General features: G+C 39.3%; 2 protein-coding genes and 1 pseudogene across 5 annotated transcripts in view; 1 reads left to right on the plus strand and 2 right to left on the minus strand.

Moving 5' to 3' along the window:
* Window positions 1-1488, plus strand: LOC116671602 (interferon a3-like; annotated as a pseudogene).
* Window positions 1489-1626: 138 nt separating this feature from the next.
* On the minus strand, window positions 1627-6833 carry cd79b (CD79b molecule, immunoglobulin-associated beta). Of its 2 annotated transcripts, none has more exons than XM_032501770.1 (5): window positions 6634-6833; window positions 4777-5085; window positions 4584-4702; window positions 4088-4141; window positions 1627-2188 (listed from the first exon to the last, which is right to left on the minus strand). In XM_032501770.1, the coding sequence occupies exons 1-5, from the start codon at window positions 6683-6685 to the stop codon at window positions 2099-2101; spliced, it is 624 nt and encodes a 207-aa protein (XP_032357661.1). In that variant the 5' UTR covers window positions 6686-6833; the 3' UTR covers window positions 1627-2098. The 2 variants fall into 2 exon arrangements, with proteins under 2 accessions (XP_032357661.1, XP_032357660.1); XM_032501769.1 differs by having other exon boundaries at window positions 4088-4144.
* A 4983-nt stretch (window positions 6834-11816) lies between these two features.
* Window positions 11817-26961, minus strand: part of scn4aa (sodium channel, voltage-gated, type IV, alpha, a) — a 26803-nt gene continuing 11658 nt past the window's right edge. For 2 of the 3 annotated variants that reach the window (XM_032501725.1, XM_032501727.1), the window contains 17 exons: window positions 26315-26485; window positions 26092-26221; window positions 25295-25533; window positions 25046-25219; window positions 24589-24945; window positions 19602-20090; window positions 17860-17901; window positions 17601-17733; window positions 17363-17517; window positions 17073-17246; window positions 16816-16938; window positions 15143-15424; window positions 14999-15052; window positions 14207-14344; window positions 13981-14085; window positions 13483-13753; window positions 11817-13389 (listed from right to left, as the gene is read on the minus strand). In XM_032501725.1, coding sequence (XP_032357616.1) covers window positions 12089-13389; window positions 13483-13753; window positions 13981-14085; window positions 14207-14344; window positions 14999-15052; window positions 15143-15424; window positions 16816-16938; window positions 17073-17246; window positions 17363-17517; window positions 17601-17733; window positions 17860-17901; window positions 19602-20090; window positions 24589-24945; window positions 25046-25219; window positions 25295-25533; window positions 26092-26221; window positions 26315-26485 — 4338 coding nt within the window. In that variant the 3' untranslated portion in view covers window positions 11817-12088. The remainder of the gene's footprint in view (window positions 13390-13482; window positions 13754-13980; window positions 14086-14206; window positions 14345-14998; window positions 15053-15142; window positions 15425-16815; window positions 16939-17072; window positions 17247-17362; window positions 17518-17600; window positions 17734-17859; window positions 17902-19601; window positions 20091-24588; window positions 24946-25045; window positions 25220-25294; window positions 25534-26091; window positions 26222-26314; window positions 26486-26961) is intronic. The other variant, XM_032501726.1, reaches the window with a different exon arrangement.

Below are 26961 nucleotides of genomic sequence, written 5' to 3' on the forward strand. Positions count from 1 at the left end.
ATGGATGGATCTAAATTCAGACAGCACAGTACAAAGGCTTTGGCTCTAATAGATACGATGGTAAGTGGACTTCTTTATTATGTTCTTTAAAGTCATTGAAGGAGTTTACTCTATTGTTTGTTTACTTCATGGTTGGTGTGTGTGTGTGTGATGCAGGCTATAATTCCACAACAGCATGAGGATGAAGGATTCCTAACCATCTGTACACCCAGGCGTCCAAAGCATCAGTAGTCAGCTTCAAGGTTTATTTGATAAATTCAAAAGACAAAGACGTGACTTGATTATTGTTAGATTGAATATTTCCTATTGTAACCTTTGAATGGTCTTCTTCCAGGCTGAGGACAAACTGAGTTCACAGATTCAGATTCTGGAGGAGATGGTTTCCTGGTTGAGGAGGACCACCGCTCTGCATCATGGGAGGAGACCACAGTGGAGCACTTTCTCATTGCTGTAACCAGCAGGCCGACGGCCTCCACTCCGTGTGAGTGTACCTTTAATTGGATTTCTGTAACATTGAAGTCCTGGTCTATGTGCCAGGGTTAATGTCGTAAAAAAGCCGAAGGGAATGGGATGCAACTTTCTAAAATAACTGTTTTCCTGTTATTCTTTAGATTCAGGGCCACGACAAGAAGAAGAACAAGAGCTGCACATGTTTTCAAGAGCTCTCACACCATGTCCTGGAGCGAATGGTAAGTATACTATCTATCTATCTACTATCTATCTACTATCATCTATCTATCTTCTTCTTCTATCTATCTATCCATCTATCTATCCATCTATCTATCTACTATCTATCATCTATCTATCTACCATCATCTATCTCATCTATCTATCTATCTATCATTATCTATCATCTATCACCATCTACTATCTATCTATCCATCTATTATCATTATCTATCTATCTATCTATCCATCTATCTATCCATTATCTATCCATCTATCCATCTATCATCTATCTATCATCTATCTATCTATCATCTATCTATAGATTAGATTAGATTTACTTTATTTTCCCACCAAAATTTCCTTTTTCAGCAACAGCATTTCTTCAAACTACTATATCTATCTATCTATCATCTATCTATCTATCTATCTATCTATCATCTATCTATCTATCTATCTATCTATCTATCATCATCTATCATCTATCTATCTATCTATCTATCTATCTGTCTACAGTATCTATTAGTTTTATATGCTGATATATATTTCTGTCTGCAGGGCCCCAGTGCTGAAGCCTGGGAGCTGGTCAGGGAGGAAATGAAAACCCATCTGATCCGAGTAGAACAGCTGGTTTTATCTCTGGTGCCCAACAAAATCTGTCACGTTAACAATGGGTTAAATTATTGCTCACATGCAGCATTATTTATTATTGAGATGTCTGCATGTATTGATCATGTATTTGTCTATGCCAATCAACATGTTATTTATTATTATTTATTATTTGCTTAAATGACTAAAACCTGTTTTCTGTCAGATTCATTAATTTATGTATTTATGTATTTATTGCTTATTTATATACTGACTTGTTACACAACCAGTATTTTTTATAAATATGTTGTTGATCAACTTCATTTTAAAAAAAGTTTTTATACCTGTAAAAGCCAATAAAAAGAAGACTTTCTCCAGCAAATAAAATCTTGTTTATTGCTTTTCTTCTTGTTACATTAACAAAAGGAAAACAGATTTGTAATAAAATCAAACGACAGACATGAAAAGGGCCTTGTTCAGGCTCTGATGCACAAACATTTAGATATATCACACTCTCCCGTAAGAGAAGTCCATATAACATAATACATAACACTTTTTATCAAAGAAGCACCAGAAATGCTGAAATGTCAGCTGTCGAGTCTGAATTGTAGAATTGTTCATTTACATTTCAGTGGACTTCAAATCCCAGCTGATTATTCACTCCAGTGTTACTAAAAGCATAAAATCAACAGCACATAGAGAAAGCCTTTTAGAATCCTGTGTTGCACATTTACAAACAATCATTGTACTAAAGGAAATCTTAATCTAACCTCCACTACGGCCTCTTAACACCGTACAATCTGTACTTTTATAATCAAGAAGTTGCAAGTTCTTGTGAGGCTTTCTCACTCCCATGGGGCCTCAGCTCCTTCAGGCTGGGCGTACACACAGAGATCCTCGTACAGATCTCCTCCACACGTCTCAATCGCCAAACCCTAAAAGATGGAAATAAGTTTTAGGTCAGTGAACATGTATGTATGTGTGTGGCTATGTTGTCTCAGCTGGTAGAGCAGGTGTATATATACATAGAGGTTTGGGTCCAGGGTTTGAGTTCGGCATGTGACGATTTCCTGCATGTCTTCCCTCTCTCCCCTTTCTCACCTAGCAGTCCTGTCCATTAAAGGTGGAAAAGCCCAAAATATTATCTTTAAAAAAAAGTATATGTGGGAGTCCCATGAGGCTTTGAGGATGACTAAAGTACCGTAGTCCCTGGGCCTTTATAGAGTTTTAATTTGCATAGTCGGTGATTCAAACATGACTAAAGATAAGATAAAGACATGCAGCTGCTAAATGTCACAAGAGTAGCTGACATTAAAATATCTCATGTATTATTTGTGACAGCATCCCTGTTTGTTCTGACTGTTATAACCTTGACAGAGTTTAAGAAGGATCTGTGCTAACAATGAATAGTTATCCTATCTCAGCACATTAAATCCATGTTTATTTGGCTCTAACTTTCCAGTAAATCTGACATTTAATGAACACGTCAGACATCAGAACAGAGAAGCTTGTTAATGCATTTCATACCAGAAAGGTTGACTGCATCGCCCCCCGCCGTCTCCAAAAAAAGGGGTTTTTAAATGTGTGTCAAAAGCTGACATTTTTCTTTAACTGGCTTTCACCCTAAAGCTTCTACAACTGTATTTTATTGTTGATACTTGAAACAAATGTTTTGACTGTATATGTGGTAGAATTGAGGTTGTCAGCTTCCTCTTGTTTTGTTGTTCCGTGTACTTTATTGTAAAGCACAATGAACGCCAAATTGCATGAAAAGGTGTTAGATGAAAACCCTTCATCTGTGATTTTTACAAGAAGCAATAAACAGCAATACAATCTATTTTTTTTTCTACCCACAAATGATACTTTTAATGTTGTTCCATTATTCTGAGGGCAGTATTGAAAGAACAAGACACGATTGCAGCCATGAGCTCAGCGGTGCGAGGAGACGGTGTGTGTCCTGCTGTTTGTTGCACATGTATTTTTTTTATCTAAAAAACACACAGCTGTGATGTGTGTTGTTCACCGTGACGTGTATTCACAAAAACAACCAGTCGCTGACCACTTATGACAAAAAGAAATAACCTTGTCTTTGAGAGTGGTAGATGTAACTGAGTACAATTATTTAATTTTTACTTAATTCTTTTAAGTAAAGGTGCTTGTAGTTTACTTTTACAACTTCACTACATATAGGGAAATATTGTATCTTTTGCTCCACTATTTGTCTGACAGCTTCAGTTACTTTACAGATTAAAATTTGTAATCTCCTTCCTGTCCAGCGAAAACCACATATCTCCAAATTTGTTGGGGTTTTTTTGTGAAAAAAAGAAGGATGTGTTGAGAACATTCTCCTCATAAGTTAAATAAAGTCTTTAAAAAGCCTTTTGCATCAGCTGGAAAATGCATCCACAAAGCTGAAAACAGGGCTGTTTTTGAAGGATACGTGGTTCTCATAAGGTAGCGACGCAACAAACATATACGATTATTTTATAGAATATTATGCATCGCTGTAGATTAAACTAACAGTATATAAAGTTGTTAAAATTAGCACACCTTTAAACATCTACAGTAAAAATGTGACATACACATTAATGCAGTAATATTTATCCAGAAACTTAAATACTGAAATACACTGAACATTTGACTGCACAATGAGTACTTTTACTTTTGATACTTTAAGAACATGTTGCTGTTACATACAGTAGGTTTACTTAAGTAACTAACTTGTAGTGAAGTATTTTCACATTGTGGTATTAGTACTTTATCTAAGGGATCTGAGAGTACTTTTACACCACTGATCTCTGATGAATAGGTCAAATGAAAGCATTCCCACAAACCTCATAGATGTGATCAGTTTCAGGCTCCTCATATATGATGTCCCTCTTTTCCAACTGCTGAAAAGAATACAGAAGAAATTAAAAACAGAAAATGAAATAGTTAGCCCCAGTTATTGAAAACCCATTGTACATAACAAGAGGTCACAAAGGGCTTCACAAGAGTAACATTGTTTGAAATAAGACACTCCATATGAATAATGTTATGTCCAGCTATCTCTGTAGAGTTGTTCTGATACCGATACTCGTATCAGAAAGGCCTCCGACATGCTTGTATCCACGAGTACACAAGTCTATGCATCGATCCAGTAATTTAGCCCACTGAATATCTACATTGAAAGTAGTTAATTTATGTTTTTTCTCTGTTATGACAGTTATGGCATTCCTTCTTTGTATTGTATTTGTTCATGTTTTACAAAAGGGTTTGACCTGAGCCAGCCCATGCAACACTGATAGCTATCATATCACATCCATACATTACAGCAACATTGTTGCTCACCAGGTGTTGTTTGCGTAGCAGTAAAGAAGCGATGAACACAACCAACACCAGGCCCTGGAGGACGATGAGAGCATCCTTCATCTTGCTCCTGTACAGTGCCTGGGAAAGGTCAAGGGGTTCTGTGAGGGGAAAGATACGTGTTAGCGCTGGTGTTTTAAGAAGTGAACTCTCAACTGGTGTGTTGTTCACTTACTGGCAACTTGAACTGCAGTCCCAGCTCCCCATGTGTCGTTTAACTTGCAGAAGTACACTCCAGCGTCATCGATTTGTAAACGATGGATGAAGAGAAGAACGTTTTGGGTCAGATTGCTGCTGTGAAAGACAAACCTTTCTCCTGCCTTTATTTCCTTTTTACGAGAGTCGTACTTATCGGCCTTGTACCACTGCACTCTGGCATGTGGGACTTTCTTGGAGGACAGACAGTGAATGCCCACATTGCGTCTGGGCTTCACACCATAGAACCGGGGCCTCTGGGTAATCCTCATGGCGGGGTTTAGGGCCACTGAGTAGAGAAAAAGAAGGTTGAGGGACAGTTAGAGCAGCAGTCACTGAAAACACTTTTGCAGATAACTTGGCTATAGCTTGTACACTGAATGCCTCAAGGAATACAACTTAGTAAATGTGGAGAGGATGGAAAATTACTATTTCAAGAGTTTACAGATGGCATAAATGATGATAGAGTCATACAAATATTGGATGGTTTTAAATGATATGCTGAGGGTTACATGCTTGAATAAAAAACTCATACATGTTCATAGTGATGTCTTTATGTTTTGGGCTTACTTTAGCCTAGGTATCTAAAAATAAGTATGCAGAGACTTACAGTTGCTTACAATTTAGAGTTGCAACTGACAACTATTTTTATTTTTGTATTTAATTGATTAATAATTTTGTCAATACAATTCCCCCCCCCCCAAAAAAAAATGCAACAGAAAAAGTCTGTGATAAGTTCCTGGACCCTAAGGCGATGGCTATACATAGCTTAGTTTTTCCCCAAAAAAGTTTTAAAAAACCAACATACAACACAGAAAAGCAGCAACTTCGACTGTTTGAGAACCAAAAAATCTGTGGCATGTAAGAAATGACATAAACACATCAATTATTTTCTAGTTGTGTCATCCCTGAACAGCAGGCTGTCATTTGAGGGTGAGACAACATTGAGTTATCACGGGCCAGTGATTTATGGTCTAAACTAATGCCCAAACAATGCATTAATAAGTCGATTTATGGAAAATGAATCCAAAAACTATTTGGATAATCATTAACGTCGTTTATCAAACTAATATACTAAAAGTTAGCATACAGTAATACAGCATCTCAAATGTAAAGATTTACTCCTTTCTCTGTTTTGTTGTTTTGATTGTTCAATAAACAATGAATCCATTTACCTAAAAAAAAAAACATTTGCAAGATTACTCACAATCAAAATAATCAATAGTTGCAGCCGTGGATTAACCAACCAATCATTTTCAGGATCAGTAGTCATGTGTTTCTCACCGTCAGGCAGTAAAAAGGAAAGTTGTTTATACATTTTAGGTTATTAAGGCAATGTAGAGGACAATAGAGTTAATGCATTGGTTAATTATTACTAAAGCTGCATTAACGTACACATCAAAGTAGTAGGGATTTTGTTGTTCAAGTAAATTATCCATGTTGGGAATGGGTAGTTCATATATGTTTTTGATCTGTTTCTTCTTATCTGTCATCTCCGTAATCTTTCTCTAAATATTATTAAAATAACCAGTCTTTGTCTCAGAAGACAACTTCCTCTTTCCCTCCCCCAGATGGTCAGGAAGTAAGGTACTCTGGAGTCAAAAATAACATGCAAAACACTTGAAGGCATTGTAGTAATGGTTAAACAGTCATAAAAATGTACAATTAAATGACTTCTTAAAGGATAACAAAATCTGTATGCTAATTATAATGCTGTAACAACACTCAGAGTTTTACTGATGTTAATATTTAGCACCAAGACTGTAATTGTTGTTTGCATCATTTTCATTTTTCAGTCACTTATCAAATTGATCATATTGCATAAATTTACACCTACCTGAGATATTGAGCAAAGCAAGCCCACAGCATCCAGCCAGCAACCAGCCCATGATGACATGCAAAAGAAAAATGGATTTCGAATGTTGACGTCCACACAAAAAAGTCTATATGTCTCTGCAGGCATGAAAACGTTGTGAACACGGTGAAGTATCTGTGGGTGTGCTGTCTGTCACCACCACACAGGCAAATAAGGGGAAGAGCATGGTTACGTGGAACCCAAAATAACTCTGAACAACCCATACTTTTAACATTAAAAACCAGTTTCATTTACATCCCATTTTTAGTGATGATGACATAACATGGTAACCTGAACATTACAGGGTTTGAAAGACATTTGGAGGCCTTATGAGATAGTTTTTAGGATTACAACAAACATTCATGTGAAATATTTTTCATTACTCCTGCCCAAGGGCGTAACTTTGAGTTCAACTTTGGGGTTAGGGTTTAAGATCTCCACTTTTGAGCAACATTGAAATTTTGAACATCAAACACTTCATTTTGTACATTCTGGTGTAAATGTCTGCATCAATTTGTGGTGCATATATCTTTTTTTATGTAAAGAAAATTTTAATAGGTTTTTGGAGTGGGTTGCACTGGCCAGTTCTGATCATTAGGGGGGTTGTAACCTCCCCATCCTCCCTGTAAATTACACCTATTCTCCTGCCAATACAACGCCTAAGTTTCAGTATCAATACCACAACCCTTTTATTTGGAGTCATACTTATCATTTAAGAAAAGCAGGCAAAGTTATGAAATGTTGGAAAAACCAGCCGCCCTTACTAAGAATGTTGCTGAAATGAAAAAAAGTGTTAAATCAGGAGCTACCTAATCAAAAAATATTGTAAGTCGAATAGTGAAGAGACAACAGTATGTGGCTGTCCTTGAATGCCGACTAACACCTTCTTGATTTTGTCGACTAATCGATTAGTTGATCTAATCACCAGAGCTGTAAACACTTTACTTTCTCCACTTTAAATCTTGTTTTTACCACGAGATTTGCTTATAGTTTCTTCAAAATAAGTCATTGAGCATGAAAAAGCTTAAAAAGCAAAAGAACTAAAGGGTCCTTAGTCCACTACTACTACTGAGAGGGGGCAACCCTAAAAGAAACTTTATGTCTCTCCTGAAATGTGTCTTATAGAACGATGTGAAAAGAGAAAATAATGCCATCATAATATCTATTACCCCAACAATGGCTCAGTCAATGTGCACTTGCAAAAGGAATAGTATTTATGATATTGCGGTTACATTGTGCAGGTCTACACACAAAAGCAAGACGAATTTGTATAGGTTTGTTTATATTATTGCTCTGGATATGAATATGAATGAATAGGAACAAGGATGGAAGGTCTCTTGCCAGATTGTACCTGCAAAACATCAGCATTTTAACATTGTCATTGTGTGTACTACACTGCATCCTTCTTCATAGTAAGTAAAGGCCCGCAGAGCTGAAGGCATAGCTGAAGACTCTTGTCTTGTTATGCAACCTCCACACGCAGTCAAGAGTGAAGTTTTCAGGTCAGCCAAGCTGATCACATTTCCCTAATTCCCTAAGCAAATATGCGTCTTACAGAAGCCACTTAGTTTGTTTCTGTGTGACGCTTGGTCAGATATCCGCGAGCAGCAGATAAACTGCTGCCTCCAACAACCATGTAACCCTGACAGGAAATTCTGGACCCCCCCACCCCCCAGGAATGACTTTAATGAGAGTGAGTCACTGTCACTTTTTCATTCTGAGTAATTTATCTTATTTAAGCAATGGTGGCTCCCCAAAAGTGATTTAAATCAAATACAGAAGTCATAGGTAAGTATTACTTGTGGAGCTGCAACGATAAGTCGATTAATCCATGAGTGAATCGACAGAAAATTAAGCAGCTATTATGATACTTGATTAATCATTTCAGTCAATTTTCAAAATAAAATGCCAAATATTTGGTCCCAGCGGTAGCTTCTCAAACGGGAGGATTTACTGCTTGTCCTTGTCCCATTATAGTAAATAAAATGTATTAGTTGGGTTTTGGACTGTTGGACGAACATTTGTCCAACAGTCATTTGAAGAAATCACTTTGGAATTGTCCTTGGGAATTGTTCATCACTCTTTTCTGATGTTTTATAGACAAAATATTGTGAGCATAATCAGCAGATTAATCTGTTATTAAAATAACTGTTAGTTGAAGTGCTATTTTTTGTGCTGTTGGATATCAAAGTATCCTGAGGAAAATATAAGTGAAAAAAGCAGCACAACTCTGCCTGGCAGCCCACAAACCAACACATTCCTCTTATGCAACTTCAGTCAGCACCGGGCAAGGCACAGCATGCAACCACACAAATATACAAATAAATCAGACACCTCACCTCATAATTTCTTGTAAGAGGAAGTGCTTATTTTGTCTGCTGACACTAACGCACCAAAAAACGACTGGGCAAGCAATCTACTAAATAGTGCTGAAATGTTCGGTTTAAGATTTCAATACTGGAGATAAGAAGAAAGAAAATGTATGCAGCTTATGCAAAGTTGATAGTTATAGTCCTCTACAAATAACAGGATTTCACACAAAAATACACTGTACAATTAGGCGAATAAGACACTCTTGGTTGTTTTCATACTCCAAAGTTTAGAAATAAACCGAGACAGAATTAAGAATTTATCAGTCAGCAGTGTGTGGCCCTACAAACCACCAGAGGGCCCCAGGGCCCCAGTGTAGTTTCACAGCTATAGTGACAACATAAACACACAGCCTACTTTTACCTAGAAGAGTTTTATTCTCACAATATAGTTACAATTTTTACAATAACAAAATGATATAAATATACAAGAAGAAAGAAAAAATGTATATACACAGGCAACACTGACTGTGGGTGTACCAGTAAAGCTCTCCCTCTATTAGAAATGTAAACAAAAGGAGGACACTGTCTTGTGAATTTGACTGTCCCATCACAGGAGACGATTTAGTTCAATGATGCCACAGTGCGTCAATCTAAAAAAATAAAAAGGTTTGCTGCGGGTCACCTTACAGAACAACTGCCATGCTCAGGATAAGACAGAGACCCCAGAAGAAACATTCAGGATTTCTTCTTTTTTTTTTTTTTTTTTAACCCAGGTTTGATGTTAAAACAGTGCTGAACACCTAAACAAGAGAAGAGACAACCTTCTATAGTCTATTGTAAAAAAAGAAGAAAACTGTAAAAGTGCATATGTTGTATATTCAGAGTAAGACATTTTAAATTCAGTTAAGACTTACACAACAGCAAGTGAAGCAACCTTTCTACACGAGGACTGACTTGAGATGACTACTGCGCATGAAGATTGTTTTGTAAATGTATTAATGGGTGTGATTATCCACACATTTTTTTATTTTATTGGACTTCAGAGCTTCAGAGTCGTGTGTTTAACTAAATTAAAATTCCCGATCAATTTGAGATCAAGTCAAAAGACAAACCTGATGCAACCTGAGGTCAAACCTCTGTTAAAGTCTACAGCGAGGACTTCTATCACGGTATTGCTAGAATTATTGTTGTTAAAGTAGACAAATGTGGTTGAAATGAACAGGGAGCTTAACACTTCTGTTAATGTAAACACTAGCATCTTAAGTTTACAGTCACAGCGTTTGAATCTAAATGCTGACATGGAAAACAAGTGACTGATTTGGAGTTTTGAGAGTTGTCTGAGGGGACTGAAAAAATAGACAAAATGGGGGAACTTCTAGCTCACCCAGTAAGAGCGTGCGCCCCACGTAGGCTGAGTCCTTTGCAGCGGCGCGGGTTGGAGTCCGACCTGCGGCCCTTTGCTGGGTGTCATCCCCCCTCTCTCTCCCACCTTTCCTGTCTCCCCACTGACACTAATAAAAGGGAAAAATGCGCCAAAAAATAATCTAAAAAAAAAAAAAAAAGACAACATAAGACATGCATACATCAGTGATAAAATCATCTTAGAAAACAAGAAGGTCTGTCGGTCTTACACAGGCAACTGCTTAAACTTGACCGGCATGGAAGGGATATAAATAGTGCAATATAAACTGGGCCTTCAGATGTTGACTGCATTAGCTGGCCTATGTTATCCTTAACTAATAAAGAATAACAGGGATCAGGGTTTCACTGGTAGACTGGGATAAATCTGATCAAGACAACCCAAAGAAAATCATTTAGTGTCTTAATAAAATAAGAGCATGTAGAGCCTTCTCATTAATGAGACTCCACATACTTAAAGTAAGCAGAAAAAAGGTTTTGCTCGGTTTATATTTTTTCAAAAATCATGAATTTCAGTGTGTCTCTCTCATGATGAAGTAGTGTACTACTTTATATTGCTCTGAAGAGTTGGACAATAGCGCTGCATTCTTGTCATATCAGAGGAAGAAGATGGATATGTTGTTGCTTTTGAATGTATACACACTGTGTATAACATAAACACAAAAACCTAATAAGGATCGTTCAGGATTTACCACGTGCTGTTCAAGTTACTCTTTACTTAGAAACTGGGGCACATGTTTTGGTTTTCTGGTAATAGCCATTCCAAAAGCATTAATGGCATTAATTAAGGCTTCAATAAAAGTTAATTAAGGCTTCAACAAAAGTGTGCATTAAAATGACTATTTATAAAAAAGGATTTCAGAAATACAATCAATCTTGCAATTTCAAGATTGATTTTTTATTAGAAAGCTATCATATGAAAGATTCTGGTCCACTGTGATGTTTAATCTTGCAACAACAAATACTAACAATATTTTTTTTCCAGCTGACATTAAGTAATGCAGTTCTCTCAAAGTCAGTGTACATTTAAATTCTGAGAAAACGTATCTGTAATTGTGCCCTTAATGCTTTAGTGCGTAACTTTTTGGTATTAATTAACGTCTATTACAACCAAGCCATTGCCAAATAAGTTGCTACAAAGTCTATCAAAGTCTATAAGACTACCAGCGACAGGCAACAGTTTTGTTGTCATTACTTAAAATTCCTCATGGGGGCGGCAGAAACTATGCACTATTGCTTTAATTTGGAAATGACAATGAAAATTAACAATTCATCACCAATATCTTGATGAAAAAGCATCACAGCCACAGAAGAGAGGTATCGACCATGTGAAGAAACACGTACAACTGGTAATTGTATATTTTAGCATATTATTGTTTTTTTGCAGCCCAATTAAATCCTTTACACATTTAATGTATAAACTTGTTGATTTTGAGTTCCTTCCTATTTAGCGTTGATTGTGGTTTATATTTCCCGATGTCTTTATTATCAGAGAAAATCATGTGCTCCAGTTTCACCTTCAATCCAAAAAGGCTCTTAAATATTGTATTCAAAAAACAGGAATTGTTTGTTAATTTAAATGATCAAAAATGCAGTTTAAACATTCTTTAACACTGTGTAACAGCTAATGTGGAAAATAAAATGTCAACACTAAACGCAAAAAACAGGGGGGGGGGGCGACATGATTAATTGTCTTCTGCTGTTTGTTATACCATCGTCTCTCTCAGATTTGCATGTAGGATAAAGAGGTGTGGGTTGGGGGCAGAATGTAATAAAACCTCATTAGTAATTTCTACAGGTACAACAATGATATTTGGCTCAGGGGGTTCTGGACCGCACTGGGCCTCTGTGTAAAGTGACAATGTCTCGGGATCAGGAGGCTGTCGGCTTGCTAGAGTTTCTAAATCAGCCTGCTCCATCTCCTCTGCAAGGTCCACGTTGCTCCCATAGAGCACTCCCATTCTTCGTGCGAGCATACCCTCTTTCTCTGGTGGGTCTTCACCTTCGTCCTTTCTACCCACCCTCTTACAGCGGTGCATAAAAGCTGCGTGGCGTACGCAGCGTTTCAGCAAGTGGTTGCGGTAAGCCCTCTGAATGACTACAACGGCCATCTGCTCTTCTTTGTGGCGCACCGTTGTCGTAATTGGTGCAAAGGAGTCTGAGGTGGGGTTGCTCAGGATGAACTTGGCCTCGATGCTCAGCCGCATTGCCGCCATCTCCACCGTGTCTCCCAAGACCATCTGTGTGACGGCCATCAAGACATCCAGGCAGTGGATCCTGTCCCCAATGACCAGGGGCAGATCCATTTCAATCAGGCGAAGCCGATTGGGCTTGGCAACCCTCAGCGGCGGCTGCAAGGTGTCACAGAAATCTGAGAGCCGGGAATACTCAATGAACTGAGATCCATCTAAGTCAAACTTCTCCCAAGTCTCATTGAACATCTCAAAGTCGTCCTCGCAGAGTGCATCACCGCTCTCCTCCTGCGCCACATTGAAGTTCTCCAGGATGATGGCGATATACATGTTGACCACCACTAAAAATGTGACGATGATGTAGCTGCAGAAGAATGTCATGCTCATGATCGGATTGCCACAGTTACCCTTTACGTCTGTGCCTGGGTTCTCAAAGTCTGGATCACAGTCTGGAAACTCATTGTTCAGCATTGGAAGTAAAAGTCCATCCCAGCCGGCTGATGTTGTGATCTCAAACAAGCAGATAATGCTGCCCCCAAACGTCTCAAAGTTAAATACATCATCAATTCCAGCCTGCTTCTTGACATAGGCAAAGTTTGACATGCCAAAAATGGAGAAGATGAACATAACGAGGAAGAGCAGGAGACCAATATTGAACAGGGCAGGAAGGGACATCATTAAAGCGAAGAGAAGCGTCCGAATGCCCTTTGCTCCTTTGATAAGTCTCAGAATCCTGCCTATTCTGGCCAGTCTGATCACTCTAAACAGAGTGGGTGACACAAAGTACTTCTCGATTATGTCTGACAGCATTGTACCTGAAATAAAAGGAGACAATATATATATAAACACCTATTGTCGGTTTGAACACAGTAACAATTTGTAGTTTCCAAGTAATGTAATTCACCCACCAGCTATGGACAAGATGACCACAACAAAATCAAAAACGTTCCATCCGTTGGTGAAGTAGTATTGTCGCAGGGCAAAGAGCTTCAACACACACTCTCCGGTGAAGACGACAATGAAAGCCACGTTTACTTTAAAGAGGAAATCTTCCTTCTCTGCGCTCTGGTCGTCCGTCTCCACCATCATGGTCACCATGTTGAGGCAGATGAGCACCATGATGAAGATGTCAAAGAACTGCTGACTGATGAAGTCAAACACCAATCCCTGGATTAAGTTCTGCAGGTCAAAGGGACGACGAGGAACAGAAACACAATTCCAGTAGGGTCATTTGGCCTGTTCACACCAGCAGTGTGCAGTAAGGGTCAACACAGTGGTCACTATTGACGTCAACATACCATGCATGCCGAGCTGATGTGTCATTACTTAGGGCAACCTCATTTATGCTTTTTAACATAAAACAAATAGTCAAACAATAGTTTTTAAGTTTGAAATGAATGACATACCGTTGGACGTGGAATCGGCTTCTGTGGCTTCTTTGAGCCAAGTTTCTTCATGGCTTCATAGTACTTTTTTTGTTCCTCAGTCATGAAGATGTCTTTATCTCCAAAGTGCAGACACAACATAATACAAACATCGTTATTATGGGTAGTTTAATTAGGTGACAACAAGTATAGATGTTAAACTTAAAGAAAAACTATCCATTGCTTTTGTATTGGCTCAGATACTTATCTTCTTCTTTTGTTGGTTGAAATTGTCAATAATGACACCAATGAAGAGGTTGAGTGTGAAGAAAGAGCCAAAGATGATGAAGATGACAAAGTAAATGTACATGTAGAGGTTGATCTCATAAGAGGGTTGCTCCTCTACCTAAAAAGGAACAAAACATGTTAAGCATTAGTAAGAAAGATGGGTGTGAGACCGAGTGGGGAACAGAGAGGATAAAAGGTTATACTGGAATATGATATTGAGACAGGGTACTCGTTGATCCAAAGACTGGACTCACTTCACCATCACCATCTGTCACATAGATATTACATATATATTCAATTATCTTAAAGAGCAGGGGGTGTACGAAAGGGGAAGGAGAGTATTTTATATCAAGACTTGCATTTATTTTTACTTTTTATTTGATTTCTATCCATGCCCAATAAAATGCTACATAATATACACGGCATCTAAGCCAAATTTTTTTATTAGGTTATTTTTAAACTTTTTGGGAGACACAAGTTAGTATGCTGAATCGCAAATTCACTATGTGTTCATTGTCTGTGAAGACCACACTTTTCAAAGCTCATTCACATAAGTTGCCAACTCAACTCAACTGTTTTTCTAAATATGATCACATTATTTTGCAATTCCCCAAAAGTATACAGGGACATAGAATAATAGACTAAAAGAATGGTCTGTACACAGGCTTTTTTAACATAATTTGTTTCCTGTGTATTAAGTACTGATACAACGGGCTATAAAACAAAAGGATACAACATATTTAATGCTAAATGTACTATTGGAAATTATTACCTCTCTTGAGTCGACGGCAGCATACATGATGTCCATCCAGCCTTTAAAAGTTGACTGAAAACACAGAGCAAAAATCTGTCATTGACCAAGTATTTCAACCATTTTTTTGTTAAAGTATACTATAAAGGAAACAGCACTCCTCACCACTTGAAGCAGTGACAGATAGCCTAGTCCCACATTGTCATAGTTGACTTTGACGTTGACCCAGCGGGCTTCTTTCGTGGCCTCTTTGACAGCCATGCAGTCGCTCCGGTTGTTGACCTCCGTAATGGGGAACAGCTCCTCTGTGGTGGTGTTGATGCAGCGGTAGAACTTCCCGGCAAACAGGTTAACTCCCATGATGCTGAAGATGAGCCAGAAAATCAGACACACCAGCAGCACGTTGAAGATGGAAGGAATCGCTCCAACGAGAGCATTCACCACCACCTGCCCAAAGGAGAGGACTTTAGTAGAATTCAGGGATTATATACAAATGTATAGAAATATTTAGAAAAATATACAAAATTAACAGCTTGGATAATTACCGGCCTATAGCCCTGCCACTATTTTATCCAAGGTCTTTGAGAGGATTATACTGAATAGGCTGGAACAGTTTGTCCTGACCTCTGACAGCCAGTTTGGCTTCAAACCTAAACATGGCACGGATATGTGTATTTTTGCTTAAAGGAGGTCCTAGATCTATATAACAGGCATAATTCCAGTTTTTATTTATTTATGTATTGATGCCTCTAAAGCCTTTGATCATGTAAATCATGAGAAGCTGTTCTACAAATTACACAACAGAGGGGGTTCCCAAATATCTAGTGAGAATCTTGGCTTTTTGGTATGCTCATCAGTCAATGTATGTGAAATGAGGTAACTAGGTCTGCACCATTTAATGTAAGCAATTGAGGTAGGTCGGAAAGAATTTTATCTCCCTTTCGTTTTTATATCTATCAAAGCTGCAAAAAAACTGTGGAACAGGCTGTGTGGTTAGGAACACCATTATCAACCACCTAATGTATGCATATGATCTGGTGATTCTTAGTCCATATAGTGCTCGCCTTCAACAGTTACTAAGGGTCTGCCCCCAATATGGCTCAAATTTGGACATTAAGTACAATTATAAGAACAGTTATATGATGTTTGTTCAAAGCAGGGAGGACAATACATTCTCATGTCCTTCTTTCTCTTTGTCTGGTGCTGCCCTTTAAGTGTGTGATGAGGTCAAATACTTAGGGCACTATATAACTGATGACCTGTCTGATGATGAAGGACATTCACTGACAGTACTGTATGATGTATGCACAAGCATACCGCAGTATGCTGAATCACAAATTCACGTGTGTGTTCACTGTCTGTGAAGACCAAACTTTTTAAAGCGTTTTGCTCCCCAATGTATACTGGCTACTTCTGGAGGCGCTATAAAAATAGTAGTATGCAGAAACTCAATCTGGCATGCAATGATGGCATGAGGCTGCTGCTTAAAATGCCACGATGGAGCAGCGCAAGCCAAATGTTTGTAAGTGTTGACGTATACACCTCTGTGCTATGGACCCGTTTTTTGTGTCCTGAATTAAGAACATGCTGATATGAAATAGTTTAGTTTGTTCGTAAGAGTGAGCAACAAGCTTGCCATCAAATCCTACCTGTTGTCAGTCTTACCTCATTCAGCTCGGGTACAGCAGCCGTGGGGTAAGCATGCACTCAACACACAATGTAGAGGAAAGCCAGTCAAAGTAGTATGATAATGCATTAAACAAAACCGCTTTTGCATCATCTACATCAATGTTAGCCTTGCACATCGCTCAAACGTGGTCACACAGCCGAAAACGCACCCTCATCCCTTCAAATCTTGATAGCGCTCGAAGAGGCCTTAGTGCCCTGAGAGTCCTGAGGGATTTGATTGGTCCAAGCTCAGCATATCCCATCCAGTTGGCAGCTAAACTAATCAGGGAAATCTGTGGCAGAATCAAGACATTTCCTATTCAAGTGTTACCACGGACTCTATCTGACATAAAACATGTTTGTACGCATGCTCTGTTGAAAGTTACACATATACAGGTCAGCTTTAAAGTAAGATGGCAAAACTTACATCTACAATGAAAAAGTCTAACCAACACCAAGCGTTGGTGAAGTAGGTCTTGAAGCCGTAAGCGACCCATTTAAGGAGCATCTCGATGATAAAGATGTAGGTGAAAACTTTGTCAGCAAACTCCAGAATAATTTTGATGGTTCGGCGCCTTTCTATGTATATGTCTTCAAAAGCCTGCCAAAGAAAGATAGGCGCTACTTAAATACACAGTGTAACAGTAATACAGTATCTTAACACTATCACAAAACAGTCAACATTTCTAAATGTGTTGCACTGATGACAGCACTCACCAGAGCTCCGCTGCTGAGGAGGATCATAAAGACTATGAAGGTTTCAAACCAGTCATGCTCCACAATAGTGAAGCAAGTCCTACGGAGGTTCCACCATTTCTTGCCTTTACCTTGGGTGATGTCCACAGTCAGACACGGCCAGCGCTTCACACAGTCTGAGGGGAGAGGAAAATCAAAGGTTTTAGATCATTTTAGAGTTTGTGGTTAAATGATTGGATTTTATCGTGGTTGTTCATACTGTCAGTGAAGCAGGCCTCTGGCTCCACTGGGTCTGGCTCTTCTTCTTCCACTTCTTCTGGTTCAGGCTCAGGTGGTTGATAGTCCACTGTGCTACACACTGAAGAATCCCCATCATTCAAAGCACCCATCAGCTAGTCAAGAATTACAATTGAAGCTCAGTTACCACTATGCAAAATAGACAATATTGAGTGTTCTGTTTTGAGCAGAACCCTATGTGCAATTTTGTTTTGTTCATGTCAGCTTACAGATTTACTCACTTTGCCTTTTCCCAGCAAGCTACTTTCATCTTCTAAGTTTTCCTAAAATAGCAGAGGAATAGAGAATAAACTTCAGTAAGCATTCATATATAGTGAGACAAGTTTCTTTTTCCAAAAAAAAAATAATTTAACATTTGGTTAACTCATTTATAGTTTATATTTGGGTGAGGGTTAATTTTCTAGTCTCTGCAGTTACCTACAGAGGGGTTCTCAATTATGATTGGAAATCTATCTGGACTGTGTGGGCGTCTACGGAAGCTGCTTTAGGGATATCTTTCTCATTCTCTGATAACTTTCTTTCACCTCTTAAGGCCCAACTACTTACACCTTCACTATTTCTTTTGAAAGCTCTACGTAAGCTCTAATCAGCCGGAGTGAGTGAAAACTCATATGTGGCTGTGCAGGGCTGTTGAGTAGTGCGATCAAGGCTCTGTTCATCCACACAGAGATATTTGCGAATGCAACAAAGCTAAAAAGTGACTTGTTACATTACATTTCTGTTATACAAAGATTTGTTTTTCATTCACTTCTATTGAAGCCACAGTGAACAAATGTGCTCATTCTAGAGCGTTTTATCACTATATTTAGCACATTTTGACACTACCAGACTACAAGTTGGAGCATCGTTTTTGTACACTGTTTCATAAACGGTTTCTGATCAATTTAAGCTATATATCATGTATTACACCTCATCAGAAAAACTTGAGTTCAGTTCTATTTAGGAGCCGAGTGCCGTTACATTCAAACAGAAATGTAATGTAATACTGCCTAACCAGAGTGTAAGGGGAATGTCAATCAAGCACAGTCTGTCCAGTCAGTCACATAATGTCAACACCTGTAGGTGCACCATGGTGTACCACATATTCATTTTCAGGACAAATACAAATTAGATTTATTTTTAAATATCCAAAACAGAGATAAAAACGTGTTACTTTTGATATGGATATGGCTCTGTAAGAGTATCTCACATGGCTAATCATGAGGACCATGCAAGGGGGTGATTTATCAAATGCCACAGTTTATCGTATACGCTACTTTATAAGTAGCATGCTTTATGAAGTGTGTCAGATACAGAATGGATCATTTTGGGGCGATGTGTTCATAACTGTCACGATCAGTTTGGCTTTCAATTTGCATGTATTGTATAGCAGGCTGTCAATGTGTCCAGTGTCATTAAAAGAGGAGAGGTACTCATATTGGCCCGTCAGACACCGCCTACCAAGAGCCTGGGTCTGACCGAGGTTTCTGCCTAAAAGGAAGTTTTTCCTCGCCACTGTCGCACTGTTGCTTGCTCTGGAGGAAACTATTAGAACTGTTGGGTCCTTGTAAATTCTGGAGTGTGGTCTATCTGTAAAGTGTCTTGAGATAACTCTTGTTATGAATTGATACTATAAATGAAATTGAATTGAATTGAATTGAATTGAATATTGTTGAGTGGCAAAGCATAATACCTGTCAGAGAGGACAGCCTTTTTTATTTTTTGGGCTTTTCCACCTTTTTTTTTAATTTGACAGGACAGCTAGGTGAGACAGTGGAGAGAGAGAGAGATAGAGAGGGAGGAGATGCAGGGAATCGTCACAGTTTAGAAACCTCTCAGTAAATGTGCGCCTGCTGCTCCACCACTGAGCCAACCCGGCCACGTGTTCAGAACACTGGATTATTATTGTTTAAACAGTTTCTGAGATTGACAATGAAGTAAAAGTGTTACATCTTTAAAACATAGATGCTGATGCTGTACTTACCGAGTAATGCTGGTTATTTATCTCATCTGAAATCTCTGATTCATCAGCACAATCAGCATCGATTTCATCATCATCATCATCATCATCATCATCATCCTCACCCAGGTTTTCAAAGTCGGACTCTCCCTGAGCGATTGGCACATTGAGACTGAGCTCTCCATCCACAATAAATCCAGGAGGCCGGCCTTCAACCAAACAATTAGGTATCCCATCTGCCGTTCTGAAATTCTGACTGGTGTCCAAGTGGTTCATTTCAATTGCCTCTGTTTTAGGGTCCTCGTTGTCCGTCAGACCCTCCTCGGGCTCTTTGGGCTTTCTGCCCAGAATCTGCAGGACAGTTTGAACGATGAACGCTTTGAACCAGTCGATGCCTCGTGTGATCCTGCTAATGGCAATCTGGAGATTGTTCATCTCTCCGTCGTCGTCCCCCGTGGAGAGGTTGTCTCCGCTGAACGAGCTGAGCAGCAAGGCCAGGAAGAGGTTCAACACCTGACGAAAGAAACACAAAGGCAACGATAAATACATACGCTGAAGTCTAAAACAGATTTTTCAAGCATAGTAGAATTAAAACATTTTCCTAACTTTGCATTGCAACAGATGCACACAGTCGGTATTTAGTATGCAGCTACAGTGTATGAAATATCAAGAATCAGTTTATATCTGTGATTACTGGATGAGAATTAAATCATTATATTTTTCTATCTGAATTAAGAGCGAGTGAATCCCCACTGCGTCTGCAAGTTAAATAATTATTGATTTAATTATCGCTGTGTGAAAGAATGCTGACTAAAAGTCCGGCTCAAATACACATCACATATCAAATTGGTCCTGTGATGGCACTTCAATGAATATTATGTTGTCTGCCTCCTGTTGCAGACGGAGCTATCTTTAGTGTCTAAGCCTGTTAGTCAATTTCTCGGTTCCTCTTTCCCAGGTTTAGCGGGAGATCATGGTTACACGGCAGGCTCATCTCCCTCATGTCAGTATGGGAGCTGTGAATCAGTAAAGACGGCTGAGGGGAAAGGATGAGCTGCACAAAACACAAGCCCAACAGTAGAGTGGAAGCAGACATGATGGTTAGGTGATTTCCCAGTTGTTCTCAATTCCGTTTCCTACAGCGCAGCTCTAGTAACATGCTGATGTGAGAAGCTCGGTTTTTAAACAGAAATACTGTAGTTTTGACATTTTGGGAAATATTCGCTTTCTTGCAGAGAGGTAGAATAGAAGAGCCAATAAAACTCTCATGTCTAACCGTTAAATCTGAAGCCTAATGTATGGAAAAAGGTGAACAGCTAGCCTGGCTCCGGCCAAAGTTTTAAAATGATCTGCCTAACAGCACCTCTAATAACATCTAACATCTAGTTTGTTAACTCTGTGTATTAAAAATGATATGTTGTGGTTTTATGTGGGGTTATTTGCAGGATTTCTTGGCCGGGTGCAGTGAGTCTTTTACGGTGTTTGGTGTTTTTTGACCCCAACATCTCCTTCCAGGCAGCACGGCAATGGTTGTATTTCGGGTTAGCTGCCTGGAAGGCAACATTGGAGGCAAAAAACACCATTGAGCGTCTTTTACACACCGTAAGGTTGCCAGGGAGTCAGTAGTTTGGATATGGACAGGCTAGCTGTTCACCTTTTTCCAGACATTACGTTTCCCCTGCTTCCAGTTATTATGCTAAGCTAACCGTCTGCTGGCTGTGGCTTCAGATTTAACAACGGTATCCATCTTCTCATCAAACTCTCTGTAAGAAAGCAAACAGGTGTAACAGGCTGCACTATAATATTTCTAGACAAAGAATTCCACATGTTCTTAATAATGAGCATATGAGCCTATATATAAGATATATAAAATAATATTTAAAAAGAAGTGTTTTTCTTTCTTTTCACGCAACAACTCGAATGCCAAATGCTCCAATTTCAGGAAATTCAGGAGCTTTTTAAAAAGATTAGTTTGAGGGCATTTTAGGCCTTTATTAGGCATGACAGCTGAAGACAGGAAAGGGGGAGAGAGCGGGAAATGACATGCAGCAAAGAACCACAGGTCAAAATCAAACTGAAGGCCGCTGCAGCGAGGACTGATCCTCTGTACATGGGGTTCACGCTCAACCCGGTGAGCTACCCGGGCGCCCCAATCAGGAGCCTTTTTGATCATAAAGAGGAAAGATAATGAGCAGAAAATGACCACGACACATCCCTAAACATAAGCCAGTTAAATTCATTCCAACTGCTGTGGCACTGATGGCCCAATATCATCACCTCTTCATCAATTACGCTTCAATCTGCTATCACATTACTTTTCCTTAACACCCAGTCTCCATGCCACCTGAGCTCTGCTTTCTCAGCTGTCGCAGCTGTGTTTGTTCCCTCAGTGGCAGCATACTTTCTTGAGCCAGATCTTAGCACATACTCAAGGTCAAAACCACTGTTTGGTGATTCAAATCACTTGATTTAAATACCCCCCCCCCAAGTGTGTAAGTATATTATGCCTCTATGTCAGTGGAAGTAGTGTGCATCACAACAATGTCATGATCCTTTTGGCACAGTATGGCCATTGCAATACCTTTGTCAGCTTGACCACGAGCCACTTCTTTTCCATTTCTATGAATAACCTAACAGGAAACGGCTTCGGCTCTAGTCATTAAATACGATGCTGAAATTATGTCTGAGTGTGATCATCTGTATTATCTGTCCTACGTCCTTGTTTTGTGAGGCGAAGATAGAATGTCAGGGACAGTATTTCCATGCTCCGGACATTCAGGATTCTTCACTAAGCATCACAAACGCAAATTCACCCAGACACTGTGTGAAAAGGTTAATATATTGAAAATCATTATCATATGACATGGAGATATTCTTTATATTAGAATATGTGGACATCTGTGTTTACAGTGTAACACAAGCCACTTCTGAGCTCAAAAAACATTCAAATCTATGTATTTTATTCTCTCCTGTGTGTCTATGTGTGTATTACTCGTACTACAATACCTCAGATACTGCAGTGCCTCCCCCCCCCCCCCCCCCCCCCCCCCCCCCCATCATCTGTGTCTGCCCTAGGAATCTCTCAGCTGAGGGGTTAACAATAGACTGCTGAGACATGCAAGCCAGAAAATCTCCTGGCATTATATTAAGATAACTGTAAGATTGTTAGATTTTTCATCATAGTTTGTCAGCTTGACAGCTTCGCAGTCATGGTGGTTGCATGTGTAGTTGAGTGGCAGCATCTGTGAGCTCAGGAATGATCATCTCCTTGAGATTAGCTGATATAAGCGCAAACTAAAAAGACATTGACAACACAGCCACAAAATAAGAATAATGATCTATTTACCCTGATCATAAACGGAGAAAAAACTATTTTTATCTCATTGAAATTGAGCTGTGTAACATCATACAGTCTTCTATGTTTCCTTACATGTATATATATATCAGCTTTAGGCCGTGTTCAGACCGATTGATTTCAAAGAGACAACTGTGTTGGTACAGCGGGGGTGCTAACGTAGAGGGCTCCAGCCAAAAAACGCAGGGGCATTTCATTAAAAAAACATTTAGCCTGGCTCAACTTTCACCTCAACGCAGCGCGACATCGTCCAGCAACATAGCGGGTTGACCAATTAAATACGTAAAAACACATCTTTCATTTCACTTATTTTCGGATATGTGTTACCTCTGCCAAAGAGGTCAACTGAGGTTTTGTGTGAGGTGTGGATTGTGTGTTTGTTTGTCACGCTTATAGTTATCATCCAGAAAAAAAAGTCACGTCTGAAAAGCAAATAGTTTGAAGTGCACGTTACATACCAGCGTTTGATTCAGTGGTTGTCGGTTTCTTTTTTTAAATTGCAAGTCAAAGTTCTGAATTCAAATTTCAAAATCCTTTAGTAAGCTTACAGAAGTATATCAGTATATCAGAAAAAATATACTTTTGAGTGTCAAAAGTAAAATGTCCCATGTGACTGAATTAGGTTTTTAAATGATTAAGGATTGTGGAAGAACTACTGGCCTGATTTTCATGAAACGTGTTGGAAGGGTGTAGCATGGGCTAAGAAAGAACCCCTCTACACGTTGGACTGGGTCAGGGCAGATGCACAAATTAATTTTCACTTTGGTTAACTTTGTGAAATTTGGCATTTGTGTAACATTTGTATGGTGTCGGATTAATCGTAAAAAATAGTTTCTGACCATGAAAATTCATGTGAACTACCCTAAAGTCTGAACGTTTACATTGCGAGATAGGACATGCATTGGCAGAGGTCTGCACTCTTTGAGGGTCCTTCTAGTATTTGGCTCGTTTTGCCTTTATTTATTTTATTGACAGAAATTTTACATAGTTTCTATTGTTATTGTTTTTGTGTGGACCCCAGGCAGACTAGCGACCACTTTGTGGATATCAATGGGAAACAGGAAAAAAAAACATATATACAATTCAAACTGGCCTTTTTGGATTGTACTTCCTTATCGCTCTGGTACATGAAACAACACGTCCTAGTCCATATCCACTTCCGGGATTGCTCCATTCAAACCCAAAAATTCCACCGTATTTCACTCTTTTTGGCCAAATGTCCGTTAACTTCTGCTTTCTTTGAGCTGGAATTTTAAACTCCGGTCGATTTATGAGGACTATGATTAACTACTCCTCAGATCTCTGTAGGCCAAATCCAGACAGCTAGCTAGACTATCTGTCCAATCTACGACTAAAACAACTTCTGAATGAACACACATTCCACCAAAACAAGTTCCTTCCCGAGGCTCCGTATGACACTTAGTGCAGCCCAAGATGATTTTGATTGGTTTACAGAAATGCCACTACACCAGAGCACATTTTTCTCCCATCACTGAATGCTGTGTGGACAAGCAAGACCCTCCTCCGCAGCGCTGTGGAGGATGGTCTGGCAAAGCGAGACTACTTTCAGTCTGAATTCCCAGTGTAAAATTATATGTCACCATGCTTTAGATGTAAGATATGGATCAGCAGTGGTTGAATAATTGTTCCACTCACCACTAGATTTCCGATGACCATGACCATCATGAAGACAACTAAACACATCCCAGCTCCTGCCACCTCCATGCAGTCCCACATGGTCTCGATCCACTCCCCGCACAGGATGCGGAACACGATGAGGAACGAGTGGAAGAAGTCGTTCATGTGCCAGCGCGGCAGCTCGCAGTCTACGGAGATCTTGCACACGCATTCCTTGTAGCTCTTGCCAAAGAGCTGCATACCCACCACGGCGAAGATGAAGACGATGATGGCCAGCACCAAAGTCAGGTTTCCTAAAGCTCCTACTGAGTTACCAATAATTTTGATCAGCATGTTGAGCGTGGGCCAGGACTTTGCAAGTTTGAAGACACGAAGCTATCTCCAACACAGGACAGACACAAGTAAAGACAATGAATAATAATGTAGGCTGTTCTCTCTTTGTTTTTAAATGGATGCAGATATTATAGTTTCTTACCAGACGGAAGGACCTGAGGACAGACAAGCCCTGGACATTTGCCAGCCCCAACTCCACCAGACTGAGAGTGACGATGATGCTGTCAAAAATGTTCCAGCCAACTTGGAAGTAGTAGTAGGGATCCATGGCCATCAGCTTGAAGAACATCTCTGCTGTGAAGATCCCAGTGAAAACCTATAGGGGCATACATTTCTTTTCAAATCAAGACATTTCTGCGATTACATTGAAATGTAATGGGGCAATATTCACCAGATTCCCCACTGAGAGCATGTGTTCAAACTCTGGGGTCATGGGGTAGTGCTCCATGGCCATGAAGAGGGTGTTGAGCACAATGCAGATGGTGATGCCCAAGTCGACAAAAGGGTCCATCACCACAAAGTGCATCCACTTTTTAAAGAACACCCATTGCGGGCAGCAGTCCCACTTCAGGAATATGTCTGCAAACTTGTACCAGCAGGGCGGACACGGCCTCTGAGCCTCCTGCAACTCTAGACAAAGAAAAAAAAAATGACTTATTCTACCTTCATGTGATCAAAGCTTATCTTAAAATGATTTGTATGATACAGCTAACAGAGAGGAATGATGAGTGACATTAAAATGCATGTCTGTGCCAAGTTATAGTCGAGCTGAAATAGCCAAAGCTTAACACTATGGGGGCGCGACATAATATGTTGACAGGGATTTCTCCAGCACACAATATGATTATGGCAAGCTCAAGACAATGCTACTGTATTGGCCTTGGATAAAATGTGTGCATAATGCTAACAACTGCTTGATAATCTAAGTAATTAAAGCACACATTAGAGCATGTAATCTAAGAAGCGGCAACTAAGCCTTGATATTTCTTCATTCCCTGGAGGAACTGGAAATTTATAGCTGCTTACACCCTGCCACTGAGCATAAAAACAGTACTCGGAAATAGACATAATGGTGCAGTTGTGTCAACTACTTACAGTTTGATCAAATATTTACTATATCATGTGATTCTGTCTGACAATTGGCGGTGCATTGTCAGTGTTAAGTTTCTATCTTCATTGGCACTCTACCTTCTATAGCAGCTGCAGTGAGCACAGACAGAGCACTACCAGTCCTCTTTGTCAGGCCTGGTTCTTCCAGATGAAGCCTGCTGTGCACAGAGCCTAACGACTTCTCTCGGAGTTCGTAATCTGCAGCAGACTGTAAGATATGATGTTATCTCTGTCAGTTGCACATCTAAACAACATTTTCAAGTTAACGGGATTAACTGTGACGGGAGGGTGGCCGATTTACCTCGACCATGGTGGGCGCTCGGATTAACAGACGGGGAATGATTCTCCCGTTACAATCCTTGATAATTTCATCATGCCCAAGGCTTCGTTCATCATCTGTCATATCAACTATGGTGTGATGACTGAGCGACCTCTTACTGGTTAGAGTGAATTGGCTCCCAAGACGTTTTGCCTGTAAGATCCAAAAAAACAACAAGTTGCATTTATTTGTCAAATGCACAACGATCACAGAGAAGAACAGTTGTTGGCAATGAAAAGATCTCAGGTTCCCTCCAACAGTGACCATTAAATATGTACAAAAGAAAATCCTGCAAGTAAAAAAAACCTTTTAAATATAGAGATATAATATATAACATATAAAAAAATATATACATTTGTGGTAGACAGGTGTACAATAACTGCTAAAAGGAATTAACTGACTAACTGAAGTGCTTGTTTCAATTTAAATAGCAACAATATGAGTTATTTGTTGACAATTAACACTTTTATACATTTTACCAAGCTTAAAATAAAAAAAGGTGAAAAATGTTTTTTTTATAAATCACACTTGAATTATGAAATTCAGGTATTTGTCATAATTCATTATTAAGGAACCAAACAAAAATGTGATTCCTTTTTGCTACAACCACAGTAATTAAGTTAAAAAAA

The sequence above is a fragment of the Etheostoma spectabile genome, chromosome 21, assembly GCF_008692095.1.
Source record: "Etheostoma spectabile isolate EspeVRDwgs_2016 chromosome 21, UIUC_Espe_1.0, whole genome shotgun sequence".
NCBI classification, from domain to species: Eukaryota; Metazoa; Chordata; class Actinopteri; order Perciformes; family Percidae; genus Etheostoma; species Etheostoma spectabile.

Excerpts from the sequence above, each read along its gene's own strand:
- cd79b (XM_032501769.1), bottom strand. The coding sequence starts at position 6,685 with ATGGGCTGGTTGCTGGCTGGATGCTGTGGGCTTGCTTTGCTCAATATC. Across the intron at positions 4,703-4,776 it reads GACTGCAGTTCAAGTTGCCA|AACCCCTTGACCTTTCCCAG; the intron begins GTAAGTGAACAA and ends TTCCCCTCACAG. Across the intron at positions 4,145-4,583 it reads TGCTACGCAAACAACACCTG|CAGTTGGAAAAGAGGGACAT; the intron begins GTGAGCAACAAT and ends TATTCTTTTCAG.